Source organism: Cetorhinus maximus, chromosome 13 (assembly GCF_964194155.1).
Source record: "Cetorhinus maximus chromosome 13, sCetMax3.hap1.1, whole genome shotgun sequence".
Taxonomy (NCBI): Eukaryota; Metazoa; Chordata; class Chondrichthyes; order Lamniformes; family Cetorhinidae; genus Cetorhinus; species Cetorhinus maximus.
In genome coordinates this window covers 79,531,887-79,547,843 of record NC_135891.1, presented here as the reverse complement: position 1 = coordinate 79,547,843, position 15,957 = coordinate 79,531,887, and the positions used below count along the sequence as shown (strand labels likewise).

The 15,957-nt window shown below is 45.1% G+C and overlaps 1 protein-coding gene across 1 annotated transcript in view; it reads left to right on the top strand.

The window, feature by feature from the left end:
• ankrd24 (ankyrin repeat domain 24) overlaps positions 1 to 15,957 on the top strand; it is a 102,003-nt gene that overhangs the window by 71,256 nt on the left and 14,790 nt on the right. Inside the window, exons 15-17 of the mRNA XM_078555637.1 lie at positions 1,299 to 1,368; positions 4,976 to 5,097; positions 14,370 to 15,884. Coding sequence (XP_078411763.1) covers positions 1,299 to 1,368; positions 4,976 to 5,097; positions 14,370 to 15,884 — 1,707 coding nt within the window. The remainder of the gene's footprint in view (positions 1 to 1,298; positions 1,369 to 4,975; positions 5,098 to 14,369; positions 15,885 to 15,957) is intronic.

Below are 15,957 nucleotides of genomic sequence, written 5' to 3'. Positions count from 1 at the left end.
AAAATCCCATGAGATTCAGGGTAACGTGGCAAACTGGATAAAATGTTGGCTTTGTAACAGGAAACAAAGGGTAATGGTCGATGGATGCCCTTGCGAATGGAAAGTTGTCTCAGGTGGTGTTCTACAGGGCTCAGTGTTGGGACCCTTGCTGTTTGTGTTATATATTAACGATTTGGACGTGAACGTGGGGGGCACGATTGGGAAATTTGCAGATGACACAAAGATTGGCCGAGTAGTGGATAGTGTAGAGGATAGCCATAATCTCCAAACGATATAGATGGGTTGGTGGAGTGGGCGGTAAAGTGGCAGATGGATTTTAACATAGAGAAGTGTGAGGTCAGACATTTAGGGAGGTCAAACAGTTACAGGGATTACACAATAAATGGGAATATACTAAGAGGGGTAAATGAAGTGAGAGATCTTGGCGTACAAGTACACAGGTCCCTGAAGGCAGCAGTTCAAGTAGACAAGGTTGTAAAGAAGGCATATGGAATGCTCTCCTTCATTGGCAGAGGTATAGAATATAAAAGTAAGAATATAATGTTGGAATTATATAAAACACTGGTGAGGCCACAACTGGAGTATTGTGTGCAGCTCTGGTCACCACATTATAGGAAGGACATAGTAGCTCTGGAGAGAGTGCAGAGGAGGTTTACAAGAATGTTGCCAGGGTTAGAAAATTGTAGCTACAAGGAGAGACTGGATAGGTTGGGGTTATTTTCCTTAGAACAAAGAAGGCTGAGAGATGACTTGATTGAGGTGTACAAAATTCTGCGGGGAATAGATAGAGTGAACAGGATAAAATTGTTTCCCTTGATGGAGAATTCTAGAACCAGGGGACATAGATTCAGGATAAGTGGCTGAAGGTGTAGGGGGGACATGAGGAAGAACTTTTTTACGCAGAGGGTAGTGGGTGTCTGGAATTCGCTGCCCAAGTTGGTGGTAGAGGCAGAAACTTTAAACTCTTTTAAAAAGTACCTGGATCTGCACCAAAAGTGCTGTAAGCTGCAGGGCTATGGGCCAGGTGCAGGAAGGTGGGATTAGAAAGGGCACCTGGGTGGCATGGACAAGATGGGCTGAATGGCCTCCTTCTGTGCTGTAACTTTTCTATGGTTTCTATTGTTGCCATACAGGCAAACATGACAGCCAATTAATGCACAACAAATCGTAGTGAGGTAAATGACCAGTTAGTTTGTATTCAGTAGCATTGGCTGAGAGATCAGTATTGGCCGGGACACCTGGGTAGGTGAGAAATATCTAGAGTTCCCTTTTCTAATTGAACTGCTTTTTAATCTTAGCAGGGCAAAATTCAGGAGGACAATGAGAGTGAACTCATGGTTGAAGAAGAGATGGTCGACAGTTTCCCAGGTACACGGTGTTTGGAACTGCAATCACATTTTTGCATTCATTGTGACTATCTAATCAAATGAATATATGAGTTTTGATAATGTATGGAAATATATCAAAGTTCCAACATGAAACAGGTCATTGGAGCAAACAGTCCATTGTTGGTGTTTAATCTTCACATGAAAATACAATTTTAATCACAGTTGCTCACATTGTTCCCATATTCTCTTGTGAGCAATGGTGTAGAGTCCCAGGCTAATGCTCTGGGGACATGGGTTCAAATCCCACCATGGCAGCTGGTGGAATTTAAATTCAATTCATTAATAAACCTGAAATTGAAAGCTAGTCTCAGTAACGGTGACCATGAAACTATTGGGTTATCATAAAAGCCCATCTGGTTCCTGAATTCCCTGCAGGGAATCAAATCTGCTGACCTTACCTGGTCTGGTCAAGATGTGAATCCAGACCCAGCAATAAGGTTGACTCTGAAATGGCCTACAAGCTGCTCAGTTGAACCAAACTGCTACAAAGTCAAAAAGAAATGAAGCTGGATGGACCACCTGGCATTGACCCAGACACCAGAAACAGCAACAGCACACCCAGTCCTGTCAATCCATCAAAGTATCCTGACTGAGATCTGGGGGCTTGTGCCAAAATTGGGAGAGCTGTCCCATAAAGTAGTCAAGCAACAGCCTGACGCAGTCATACTCACTGAATCATACTTTACAGACTCTACCATCACCATCCCTAGGTATGTCCTATCCCTCCAGCCATATAGACCCGCCAGAAATGGCACCATCACGGTATACAGTCGGGAGGGAGTTGCCCTGGAATCCTCAGCTTTGACTCTGGACCCCATGAAGTCTCATGGAGATGAAGCCCCATTTTCACAATGAGGATACCCTCCATCTTGTGTGACACTACCACTGCGCTAAATGGGATAGATTTAGACCAAATCGAACAATTCAAAACTGAGGTACTGTGGGCCATCAGCAACAGTAGAATTTTATACAACCACAATCTATAGCCTCATGGCCCGGCATATCCCCCACTCTACCATTACCATCAAGCCCAGATCAACCCTGGTTCAATGAAGAGTGCAGAAACAGCACCATGCATATCTAAAAATGAGGTGTCAACCTGGTGAAGCTACAACACAGGACTATTTGCATACCAAACAGCGGAAGCAGCATGCGATAGACAGAGCTCAGCAATCCTACAACCATGGATCAGATCTAAGCTCTGCAGTCCTGCCACATCCAGTTGTGAATGGTGGTGGACAATTAAACAACTCACTGGAGGAGGCTCCACAATTAGCCCCATCCTCAGTGATGGAGGAGCCTAGCACGTTAGTGCAAAAGATTAGGCTGAAGCACTTGCAGCCATCTTCAGCCAGAAGTGCCGTATGGATGACACATGACGGCCTCTTCATGAAGTTCCAAGCATCACAGATGCCATTCTTCAGCCAATTCGATTCTCTCTGTGATATCAAGAAACAGCTGAAGGCACTGGATACTGCAAAGGCTATGGACCCTGACAATATTCCAGGAATAGAACTGAAGACTTGTGCTCCAGAACTTGCCGTGCCCCTAGCCAAGCTGTTCCAGTACAGCTACAACAGTGGCATCTAGACAGCAGTGTGGAAAATTGCCCAGGTATGTCCTGTCCACAAAAAGCTGGACAAATCCAACCTCGCCAAGATCCACCCCATCAGTCTACCCTTGTTCATCAGCAAAGTGACGGAAGGTGTCATCGACAGTGCTATCAAGCGCACTTACACAGCAATAACCTGCTCACTGATGCTCAACTTGGATTCCGTCAGAGCCACTCAGTTCCTGACCTTATTACAGCCTTGGTCCAAACATGGACAAAAGAGCCAATCTTAACAGGTGAGGTGAGAGTGACTGCCCTTGACCTCAAGGCAGCATTATACCAAGTGTGACATCAGTTCCAGTAAAATTGAAGTCAATGGGAATCAGGAGAATCTTGACTGGTTGGAGTCATACCTAGCACAAAGAAAGGTGGTTGTGGTTGTTGGAGATCAATCATCTCAGCCCTACGACATCACTGCAGGAGTTCCTCAGGATAATGTCTTAGATCCAACCATGTTCAGCTGCTTCATCAATGATCTTCTCTCCACCATATGGTCAGAAGTGTAGATATTTACTGATGGTGTGAACAGTCCCATTCACAACTCTTCAGATACTGAAGCAGTCCATGTCCATATTCAGCAAGACCTGGACAACAGTCAGGCTGGACTGATAAGCGTCAAGTGACATTTGTGACACATAAGTGCCAGGCAATGAACATCTTTAACAAGAGAGAATCTAACCATCTCCCCTTGACATTCAATGGCATTGCCATCGCTGAATTCTCCACAACTAACATCCTGGGGGTTACCATTGACCAGAATCTTAACTGGACCAACCATATAAACACTGTGGCTAGCAAAAGTAGTTCAAAGCTGAGAATTCTGTTTTAAGTAACTCACCTCCTGTCTCCCCAAAGCTTGTCCACCATCCACACAGTCAGTAGTGTGAAGGAACAGCCTCCTCTTGTCTGGTTGAGGGCAGCTTCAACAACATACATAAAAGTCAACATCATCTTGGATAAAGCAGCCTGCATGATCAGCGCCCCATCCATGTCAATGGTAACCTTTAAACATTTGTTCCTCCACCCCCAGTGCACAGTGGCAGTAATTATATATGAATACAGCTGTAGAAAAGCAGAAGGATTTGAGGATACAAATTCACAGGACAGTAAAGACTTTAGATTGACAAGACCGTAAAAACAGATAATGGAATTGTTATTTTAATCACCAAAGATTAGAATATAAAAGCCAAGCGGTAAGGATATTTGTTGATGGTGGGGAACAGTCCCATTTGCGACTCCTCAGATAATGAAGCAGCCTGTGTCCATATGCAGCACCACAGAAAGACCTCGCTTAGATTATTATGCGCAGTCTTGGCTCCACACAATAGGAAGGATATTGAGGCTTTAGAGAACATACAGAGCAGACTCACAAGGATCCAGCCTGCTATGTGGCATTGACTCGCAATGGTGTACAATTCCCCTGGCCCTGACTCTCACTGGGGTACAGTTACCCTGGCCCTGACTCTCACTGGGGTACAGTTTCCCTGGCACTGATTCTCACTGGGCAACAGTTTCCCTGGCACTGATTCTCACTGGAGTACAGTTCCCCTGGCACTGACTCTCACTGGAATACAGTTCCTCTGGCCCTGACTCTCACTGGGATACTGTTCCTCTGGCACTGACTGCCACTGGAATACAGTTCCCCTGGCACTGACTCTCATTGGAATACAGTTCCTCTGGCCCTGACTCTCACTGGGATACTGTTCCCCTGGCACTGACTCCCACTGGAATACAGTTCCCCTGGCACTGACTCTCACTGGAATACAGTTCCTCTGGCCCTGACTCTCACTGGGATACTGTTCCACTGGCCCTGACTCTCACTGGGATACAGTTCCTCTGGCCCTGACTCTCACTGGGATACTGTTCCACTGGCACTGACTCTTGTTGGCCTTCTTTTTGTTTCAATTTTGGAATCAAATGATCCTTTCAATTGTTTTGTTCCGTTGCCTACCATTGTTGCATTGTGATGTTTCAGGGATTGAGAAGCTGTTTTCGAAAAAGGCCATGAACAACTCTAGCGAGGAATGGCTTCTATCACTGCAGAGTCAAGTGGAGTCACTCACTAGTGAAAACCAAGAGCTGCAAGGGAGATTGCAGGTAATGAACCCTCAAAACATGGGCCTTGTTATTTGACCCTTGCACAATGGGTGGGAGAGGATTGAAGGAAGGGGTTATAGTGAAAGTAAAGGGATGAATCCTCAGCCTGCTGTGTACGCACTTGCTGTCCTTTTCACACCAGCAGTTATCAAGACTTGCAAGCAGGACATGAAGACCCAGGTCATCTCATTAACGTATTGAAATCAGAGTTCCCCACTGAGAAGCTCATTTGAATTTAACAGTCGCCGCTCGGATTTTCCAGGGATCGGGAAACCTGGCACTGAAAGGGAGGTGGGAGCTGCCAGCTCAAGAAGGTGGTTGTCTTTTCCAGCACTCCTTGTGGGTCAGGAGGAACAGGAGTGCTCTTCACAGCCCCCAAAGAAGCCTTCATCCTTTCCTCCCAGTCGATTGGGGTCTCTCATTCTCTCTCCCTCCTGTCATGGTTGAGGACTTGTCTGCCTCATCGAAAGCAGACATCCACTCCCTGCCGCAATTATAGCCAACCTTTACCATGACCCCAACCTGAGCACCTATGTTTTGCCTTCCCACCTCAAGTTACAGTTTTCCTCTTCTATTCCCAACAACCCCCCAACCCCCTCACCCCGCACTCCACACTCCACACTCCATAAGTCCCAGCCTCTGACCTTACCCCCTCCTGATTGGCAGACACCCTCCCTGAGGGTTTCTGGTTTCATCTCCCTTTTCAGGTTTCCCTGCCTGACAGAAGGTCAGATTGTCCATTTTGCCTGATGAAGGTCAGCCTGTCCATTTTGCCTGACGAAGGTCAGCCTATCCATTTTGCCTGACGAAGGTCAGCCTGTCCATTTTACTGGCTGCTGGATGGGAAATAAATGAATAACATTCTAATGAGTTCCTGCCTTTAATGTTTGAGGAACAGGAAGGAAATTCGATATATTTGATTATGATGGCCTTTAGACAAGTTGTTCTGTTGTCACTCTTGGAGAGTTCAATTCTCCAATTAACATAGCAGGGCCTAGGCTCCCAATTGAAAGGAACTGGAACACCAAAGGTGGCTCTCTTGCCTCTGAGCCAGAGATTGTGGGCTCAAATCCCACACCAGAGCACAAAATCTAGGCTGACACTACAATTACGTCCTCTCAGGTGTCTGTAAAAAATCCCGTGGCCTGATTTAAAAAAGAGCAAGGTGTTCTCCCTGGTGTCATGTCCAATCAATATTTATCCCTAAAGCAATATTACTGAAACAAGATTAGCTGATCATTTTTTCATAGCTGTTGTGGGACCTTACTCTGTCGAGCTTAGCTGCCCAGTTTCCTATATTACAACAATGATTATTCTCCAGCAAGTACCTCATTATCTGTAAGGCACTTTGGCATGTCCTGAGGTCAGGGAAAGGCTTTCTTGTTTTACTGAAGTTGCCCACAATTACCATTATCTTCAGTTTCCGATATTTTTGAGTGGAAAGGCAGAATTGCTGTTGTTAGATCGATATCCTGGAATTCACAGCCACCATCTTGGCAGCACCATCACCATTCAGACTGCCATGGTTCAAGGATCTGGTACACCACAAGCTTCTCTGGGCAACTAGGCACGGGCAATAAACCTGCTTTTTGCCCTCGCTGCTAGCAACCCTAGGACGAGTTTTAAAATAATTACTTAGGCTCCAAAACAGATACAAGTTTCAGAAAACAAAGTCGTTGAATTATCAGGCTGAGTTTTTGCTCAGCTGCAGAGGAGGAACCAATGGTTCGCAAGTCTGCGATTTCACGCCCCTGAGTGGCAGTGCCACCTCCCAGCGGTATTGGAAGTGGCATTGGGAGCTGTATACCGGCACCCTGCCCCAATGCGGTGGTTCATCAATTCACCATGCAAATGAGCTACTTTAGAGCTCGTTAATGGGGATAAAGTGGATTGGCAGACAAGTGGCAGATGAAGTTCAACGCAGAGAAGTGTGAGGTGATTCGTTTTGGCAGGAAAGGTATTGTGAGACAGAATAAAATAAAGGGACTCCAGCTAAAGGAGGTATAGTAACCTCGGTGTATGCGTACACAGGTCATGGAAGATGGCAGGACATGTTGAGAGAGAAGATAATAAAGCATATAGTGTCTTAGGCTTTATTAATAGGCGCATTGAGTACAAGAGTAAGGAGACCATGTTGAACTTGTATAAGACACTAGTTAGGCCTCATCTGGATTACTACATCCAGTTCTGGGCACCATACTTGAGGATGATGTGAAGGCTTTGGAGAGAGTACAGAGGAGATTCACAAGAATGATTCCTGGTATGAAGAACTGTAGCTATGAGGATAGATTGGAGAGGTTGGAACTGTTTCCCTTGAAGAAAAGAAGGCTGAGAGGAGACTTGATAGAGGTATTCAAGATCCTGAAGGGTATGGACAGGGTAAATAGTGAGAAACTGCTCCCGCTCAAAAGAACATCAAGAACCAGAGGGCACAGATTCAAAATAATTGGCCAAAGGAGTAAATGTGATGTGAGGAAAAATTTTTCCACCCAGAGGATGGTTGGCGTCTGGAACAAACTTCCTGAAAGGATGGTGAAGGCAGGTTTGATCGAGGTATTCAAAGCGGAATTGGGTTGTTATCTGAAAAGAGAGAATGTGCAAGGTTACAGGGATAAGACAGGCGAGTGGGACTAGGTGGAATGCTCTTTCAGAGAGCCAGTGCAGACTTGATGGGCTGAATGGTCTCCTTCTGAACTGTAAATGTATTGTGATACTGTGAAGTGATTTTGATTTGGAGCCCCAGGCTCATGAAGGCTTGCAACCACATCCTTGAATAGGAGGGGACATCGCAGCAGGGAGTCAGTCATGGAGGTGGGTCCATTTAATATTGGTGCATAAGAGTGGGGAGGCTTAGAGAGATGCTCATGCCGTGGGATACAGTGGCCATGGACTGTACTGAGGTCACAGGGTATTAGCTCTGTCAGTACTGGGTCTATCGTGGGGGAGTGACCTAACGGGTCAGTTGGGCATTGGGGAGGGCGTCCCTAATTGTCCTTCAGCAGGTTGTGGTGAGTGACCTACAATGGAGTGGCTTTCTAGACCATTTCAGAGGGCAATTAAGAGTCACTGTTGTGAGTCTGGAATCATGTGTAGGCCAGGCCATGTAAGGAGGGCAGATTTCCTTCACTGAAGGACATGAGTCAACCATATGGGTTTTTAAGACAATCTGATTGTTTCATTATTAATGCGACTAGCAGATTATTCCAAATGTATTAATTAATTGAATTTAATTCCTGAGCTGGTGGGATTTGAACTCATGTCACTGGGATATTAGTTTGGCCCTCTGAGTTACCAGTCTAGTAACATTACAATATTGCCACCATCTCCCTGGTCAATAGGCACCGTCAAGGGTGTCTTGGATTGTAGTGGCCTGCTGTACTCCTCTCAGCATGGTCCACCAGAGAGGTGTGAATCTTGATGAGGGAGAAGTGGAGGATGGCATATTTCCTTGGAGGATGAGGAGGAGGAAGCAATGGGACATGGCGACTCAGCCTTACAAGGTCCTCCACTGGTTGGATTGAGGTCTGACTAATTCAGATATGTTTCTCCTCAGGGCCCTTCAAACTGAAAGACAAGTAGCTCAGGGACTCACCTTCAAGATGGGGAGTAAATCCAAGGTGGACATGAAGCATTAAGTTTCCATTGATGTCTATATTGTTTAGAAGGCTAGTCTCCAAATGCCACCATATTTCAACCAACACCCTTATTTGTGTCCCATTTCATAATGCACATGTCTTAAAAGGCATGAATTAGAATCGCACAAGTCTGGCTCCAATCATTCACCTTTTATTACATCGAGCAATTTTGACTGATCACTAACCCTAACCCCCCCCCCCCACCCACCTTAAACCAATTTATATTTCTCCCTTCTTCTAACTATGCTTCAGTTCTGCCGAAGGGCCATGAAGGCTCGAAACGTTAACTGATTTCTTCTCTGCCGATGCTGCCAGACCTGCTGAGTTTTTCCAGGTAATTCTGTTTTTGTTTTGGATTTCCAGCATCCGCAGTAGCTTTTAGCTTTTTGTTTTTACACCTGTAACAAGGGTCACCCAAGTGAGACCAAAGTGACAGGGTATGAATATGCCATGAGGTGGAAGGCTCTGCTTGAAATGGAGAAACAGCAGCAGGAGCACACTGATAGAAATGTAAAGGAAGCATGAGAGAAGCTGGAAGTAGAACTGGGAGCTGCACATCATGAGCACCAAGTCATGCTGATGGGACAAGATTTAATGAGGTATCAAGAGGAATTGAGGCACGTGGAAGAATTACATAATCAAGAACTGCAGAAGCGAAAACAAATAGAACTGAGACAAGAGGAGGAACGCAGAAGACGTGAGGAAGAAATGCTGCTACGTCAGCGTGAATAAGAAGAAATGATGAGAAGACAACAGAACAGATTCTGAGGGAACTTTGGTGAAAATAGAGAAAATCTGAGGATGGAAGAAATAGCCCAAAGGAGTGGAATGGCCACGCCAATGGAACTAACTGCACCTGATTTTACGAATCTTTAAGCAGCCTCTGCAAACCAAGTTCCGCAGCCACTTCATGCAATGAACAGGCCAGCTGCGAATACTAATACACCACCTCCACAAGGACCACCTGGAAGCCTGGGAAATCAAATGCTGGAAAACAATATGGGAATGATCAGGATGAATTATGACATGTTCCCTATGGACCAATTTCTGCATAACTGGTTAACACAGGAGGCTCAGTAAAAGAATGAACTGGGTTTACAGTCAGTGGTCAAAATGAGATGCAGGAATGGATAGAAAAGTGCAACAAAACCTAAAGGGGAAGGTATGAATGCAGACTTCTGGAAGTTCTGAGGAAGAGATTTAACAGTTTAAAAGAAAATCAACATCTCAAAAAAAAACTACAGACTTAGCACCTTCTGATCTCAGCCATCCGACCTGGTGCACTCCCTGTGTCTGAGGATGAAGTAGAGACAGGCTGCTCCCTCATGTGTGTGGATGCGGCTGAGATGCCTGTGGTGGTGATCATTATCACTGCGGTGCCAGTATGGGCACCTGTGCTTTGCAGGTACACGTGTGGTCACAGGGCCTTGCTGCATTGATGGTGCCTCAGCCAGAGAGGCCAAAGGGGCAACAGATGATGATGCCCAGTGAGTGGTCACCCCCTCCATCTCATCGCTGCCTGCCTCAGCCCTTCCATGGGCCGCTTGAATGTCAGAGGCAACGAAGAGCTGGGGCAATCCTGGCACCCACTCTATAGAACTTTGTGCTATCAGTGCGACTGACTGGTCAATGCTCCAGAATGTGGTACGCATTCTGTGCCTGTTAGTGTGCTGCTACTGTACCCATTTATCATGATATCACATACAGATCTCTAAGAGCTTGGCCACTCTCTCAATGGATGAGCTGATATGCCTGAGACATGATGGTGCACATGCTCTGACTGAACCTCGGTCCTGAACTCTGACGTTTAGGAACACATCTCCTGTTGATGTTGCAGGAAGAGATGCTTTGTGTGTGACAACTGAAGCTCTGCATTTCCTTCCAGCTGAGTATCTGTCTTCCATCCTCCAATGGGCACAACCCACAGCTGCCTCCGCCTCCTTCACCACCTCCCTGATGTGTTGCTCACCCTGTGCCTCCTGCCTTAAACACACTTGAGGCCCCACCGAGGTGAGTACCTGCACTGGTAGAGGCTTGACTCATGTGATGATGCTGGCTGGATTGCTTCTTCCTCTGTTGAAGAGCATGACAATGTCACTCATTGCTGCCTTGGCTCCCCCTTCACAACTGTCCCTTCAGGAGGGACATAAAAAGCTGATCAGGAAATTGTGTCGATGTCATTAGCTGCTTCTGCACAGATGCAGTATTCCATTTCAGCTTATTCATAGATATAGAGGAAACTGAGGAGGAAGTTCCACCCACAGAATCACAGAATCATTACAGGGCAAAAGGAGGCCATTCTGCCCATCCCGTCTGTGCTGTCTCTCTGAATGAGCAATTCACCTCGTGCCATTTCCCACCTTCTCCCCATAACCCTGCACATTCTTCCTTTTCTGATAACAGTCTAATTCCCTTTATGATGCCTCAATTGAACCCTGTCACTTGGAGATGGTAACATCATTTCACCCTGTTTTGAATGGGCTCCCTCCTCGCTGACCTGGTGATGTCAAGGGCCTCCTCTTCCACCAACGTTAGAACAACAAGTTGGGAAACCTAACCACCTGAGGAGCCCTTTCTCCAGAGCTAATTTTTCCTGCGAGATCAAGAACCAGAAGGCTCAGACCAATTTACCCTCCTTCATTACTTCCAGTGGATCTGTCATATGATTTTATTACCATCAGTGCTGCCTTCTCCACAAGTGATTGTGGAGGAAGATTTGCCTCAGTGATTCTTTGGAACACGCCTTTCTCAATGTTCTGGAGGACTATGCACCCTCAGGCTGCTCAGCTCATGGGTGAGGTTGGTCAATACAGAACTGGAGTCATGTCATGTGGCTATCGTAATGCATGTACCTTGCCAGCTCTCAGTGGATCATTGATCTTCCTCCAGCAATGTACTCACACCCTGGTAACAATGGATGAGACTTGGACCTTGCTAGAGAAGAAATATTCAAGGGATATTTTCCTCCTGATGGTGACTAGGGTGAGCTCTGTTCCCAGGAGGAGTGAGGAGGAAATGGATGCAAACCCTTGTCCCCATTAGATTGCACTGGGATTTCCCTGGGCTTCCTCTGTGCCACATAACCGAACCAGGACAAACCAGCTCGCTTGATTGGCATCACATCCACAAACATTCACTCCCTCCACCACCGATGCACTGTAGCAGCAGTGTGTACCATCTACAAGATGCAGTGCAGGAACTCACCAAGGCTCCTTAGGCAGCACCTTCCAAACCCGCAACCTCTACCATCTAGAAGGACAACAGGTGCATGGGAATACCCACCACCTGCAAGTTCCCCTCCAAGTCACTCACCATCCTGACTTGGAAATAAATCGCCATTCCTTCACTGTCATTGGGTCAAAATCCTGGAACTCCCTTCCTAACAGCACTGTGGGTGTACCTACACCACATGGACTGCTGCAATTCAAGAAGGCAGCTCACCACCACCTTGCCAAGCACAACTAGAGACGGGCAATAAATGCTGGCCCAGCCAGCGAAGCGTGAATGAATAAAAAAAAACCTGTAGCTGGAGTAGGCACAGAGCCACTATAACCATGTTAATTAAGCAGGAGGCTGCATTCCTTACCCTCCTTCATGTCAGAGGGATATAAGATCCCGCTTATGTCTTGACTGCCCACATCGTTCTTCAGTAGCTTCTATAGTCACCACTGCTCCAAACTGTAGGTTTGTGTAATTTAGTATTAGAATACTGGGAACTCCCGCAGCTTATGTAATGACAGGCCCATAATCTCATAACAAGGAGTTGCACTCATTTGCCCCAATAGTTTTTTCTTTTTCCCCTTTCTTTGGTGTCCCTGCTAGATGATTGTCTCTCCTGTTTATAGGGTTTGCGAGAGTTAGTCTTATAGTTGCCAATCTCATAAGCCATCATCCTTATTTTTTGTTTTAATGCCCATAGTGGCAACTTTTACCCCATTCTTAGCAGTTGGCAATGTCTGTAGATTACAGTTAATTTACAGCCTGGGTTTTCCAGAGTAAAAAGTGCAATACATTTAAAAGATTTGAAACAGTCCTGTATCCTATGGAGAGCTTTGGCGACATTGTACAGGAGGGGTGGGGTAGGGTGGGGTGGACAGAAACATAGTAGGAAGGGATGCCAATCATGCAGAGAAAAATCAGGTTACCTTAAAAAGTCGGTGGAAGTAATTCTTTTCTCCCTGGCCCACAAGCAGTGCTGGAAAAGCACTTGTCCAGTGTCAGGCTTTTCTCACCTTCCTCTAGCTGCCGGGTTTCCCAGAACCTGGAAAACTTGGCCCACCGGTGGGCTATTCAGCTCTGTAGAGATAATTTAATCATCCATCCAGCCAGGTATGGGTGTTTTTGAGATGGTTTGGAATCAGGTTTCAAATGTTTGAAACTTTACTCCCTTCTCGCCTGGTTTGGGAATTAAACTTCTCCACTTGTCTCCTTATGCCAGAATCTCTGTTCTGCATTATTTCAACATTGGCATTCTGGTACAATAATGTAAAGGCTTATGTTACTAGCTCAGCAATTCAGAGAGTTAGACTACTAATCCAGAAAATATGAGCACAGTTTAAAACACGTTCCTCTGAAATGGCCTCGTCGGCTGCTCAGTGTTCTTTGGACAGTTAGAGATGGGCAATAAATGCCAGCCTTGGCAGACGTCACAAGAATGAATGATATAAATCTAATATCTTTTGTGAAAGAAATCTGCCAACCTTAGCCAGTCTGGCTTATATGTGACTCCTGTCCCACACCAAAGTGATCGTCTGTTCCGCCCTGTGGTTCAGCCTGGTGAGCCACTTAGTTGTATTGAATTGCTAGGCTGTAAGTTAACTGTAATCTAGTTCACATATCATCATTGCGATGTTGAGGCAATGCTTCTAACTTGACAGTTGTTTACTGGCTTGTTGGGATGGCCTGTATTGAAATATAAGAAGATGGAATGACAGAGAGAAGATAGCAAGCAACATTCAAGCTGGGATGGGGTTTGGGTCCTGCAAATCAGCCTTGCAATAATTGCAGTTGTGGCACATAGGAAAGAAAGACATGCATTAATATTGCACTTTCACAACCACCAGACATCGCAAAGTGTTTTACAGCCTAAGAAGTACTTTATAAAGTGTAGGCACCTTTGTAATGTGGGAAATGTGGTAGCAATATGTACGCAGCAAGCTCCCACAAATAACAATGTGGTAATGACTGGACGATCTGTTTTTTGTGATGTTGTTTGAGGGATAAATATTGGCCAGGACATCAGGGATAACTGTCCAGCACTTCTTCAAAATAGTGCCATGGGGTCTTTTACATCCACCTGCACAGACAGCTGGCGGCTCAGTTTAATGTCTCCTCCTAAAGGGGGCACCTCCGACGGTGAGGCGCTTCCTCAGTAATGCACTGGAGTGTTAACCTTGATTTTACTCAGTCTTCAAGTGGGGCTTAGAACTCATAACCTTGTGGTTCAGATGCAAGCATGCTACCAACTGAGCCATGGTTGACACTTCAGGCATTAAGTCAATGTTGCCAACCATACCTGGATCGTTTAAATGATTCTAAACCAAGATAACTAACATATAGATGATGCATAACCTATTACAAAGTGTGTTCCTAATCAGTATTTAGCACTTTCAATTCTATTATTCTTGCTTTTTTCAGGAGTTGGAATATTTGCAGAAAGGAGCAAATGAAGAGGAATCATCAGGAAGCCTGGATTTTATCCCAGTTCTTCTCTACGATGCCTTACAAGCAGAGTTTGAGAAGCTGAAGAAACAGTATGAACAGGCCCAGACTACAATCATGGAGGAGGTTAACTCAGCAACCTCTGAAAAGCTAGTCTCACTGGAAGCATATGAACAACTAAAGGTGGAACATGAGCAAGAAGTTCAAAGGCTGCAAGAAGTTTTTGATGAGCTCAAAGCCAATACCTGCTCGAAGGTAGAAGACCGACCCAGAGATGAGAAATTAGAGGTGCAAGACATGGAAGAACATGAAAGCCAAGGAGTTCAAGGACTTATTAAAAAATTGAAGGATACCCAAGACAAATATGAGGCTGCAATGACTGAGATTCAACAGCTAGAAGAACAGATTCAACTAGGAATTCTTTCAGTGGAAGAAAAGGAAACTATGAGAAGCACAGAGGCTATAATAACAATCCCTGAACATGAGAGTGTTAAGATGGAGCCTCTGCAAATAGGTAAAACTGCACTAGAAGAAGAAAAGAAGATGAAAGCATTGGAGGAAAAGGTGAATGAAATGGAGAAGGTTCTGACTCACAGTGTCCCTTTGGAAGAATACAATGAAATGAGAATGTCACTAAATGCCTCACTTGAAGAAATTTCCAAAGAGAATTTGTTGCTAACAGAAAAATACACCAAGGCAGAAGGTGAACTCAAGGATCTGAGAAGCCATTTTGGAGAGTCCACTGAAAATGGAACTGAAGTGTCCAAAGAACTGAAGAATCAATTAGAAGAGCTGGGCAAAGCCCACAATGAATTGCAGGAAAAATGCAGAGATCTTCAAACAGAATATGAAAAGAAAGTTGAAGAACTCAAGTCAGTACAATCTTTGTATGTCCCAAAGGAGGAGCATGAAGAGATGAAGGATGAGTTGACTAAATCCCTCAGTGAAGCCAACAAGCAGCTTTCTGATTTAAAGGTAAGACACAATGCAGTCCAACAAGAAATCACAAGGCTACAAGATGAGGTAGAATATCAAAGGATGAGTTCTATACCTTGGGATGAGCATGTGAAAGTGAAGGAATCACTTGAAAAATCTCTGCAGGATACAAAAGGGATAGTAACCAATATGAGGGATCAATTGGCCACGAAAGAAAAAGAGATTTCTCAGCGACATGAGGAGCTGGACACAATGAAAAGACAAACCATTCAAAAAGAAGAGCATGAAAATATCACTACCTCACTGAAGGCTGAGGTAAATTCTTTGATCATTAAATTAAACGATCTGACCAAGAAGCATGAGAAGACCTGCACTGAGGTGTTCCGGGTACAGAGAGAGGCACTCTTTATGAAGAGTGAAAAGCAAGCTGCAGAGGAAGAGGTGGCCACAATGCAGAAACAGCTCAATGACTTAAAAGCAGATTCAATGAAGATCATTGAACTGCATAAACAGATTGAGGACTCCGCTGGCCTTGTTAAGGAAAAAGATAGGAAGGTATTTCAAAATCACACAATCCTTCTGGTCTCAGTGTTGTGGAATCAATGTTAATTCATGTATCTATCTGATC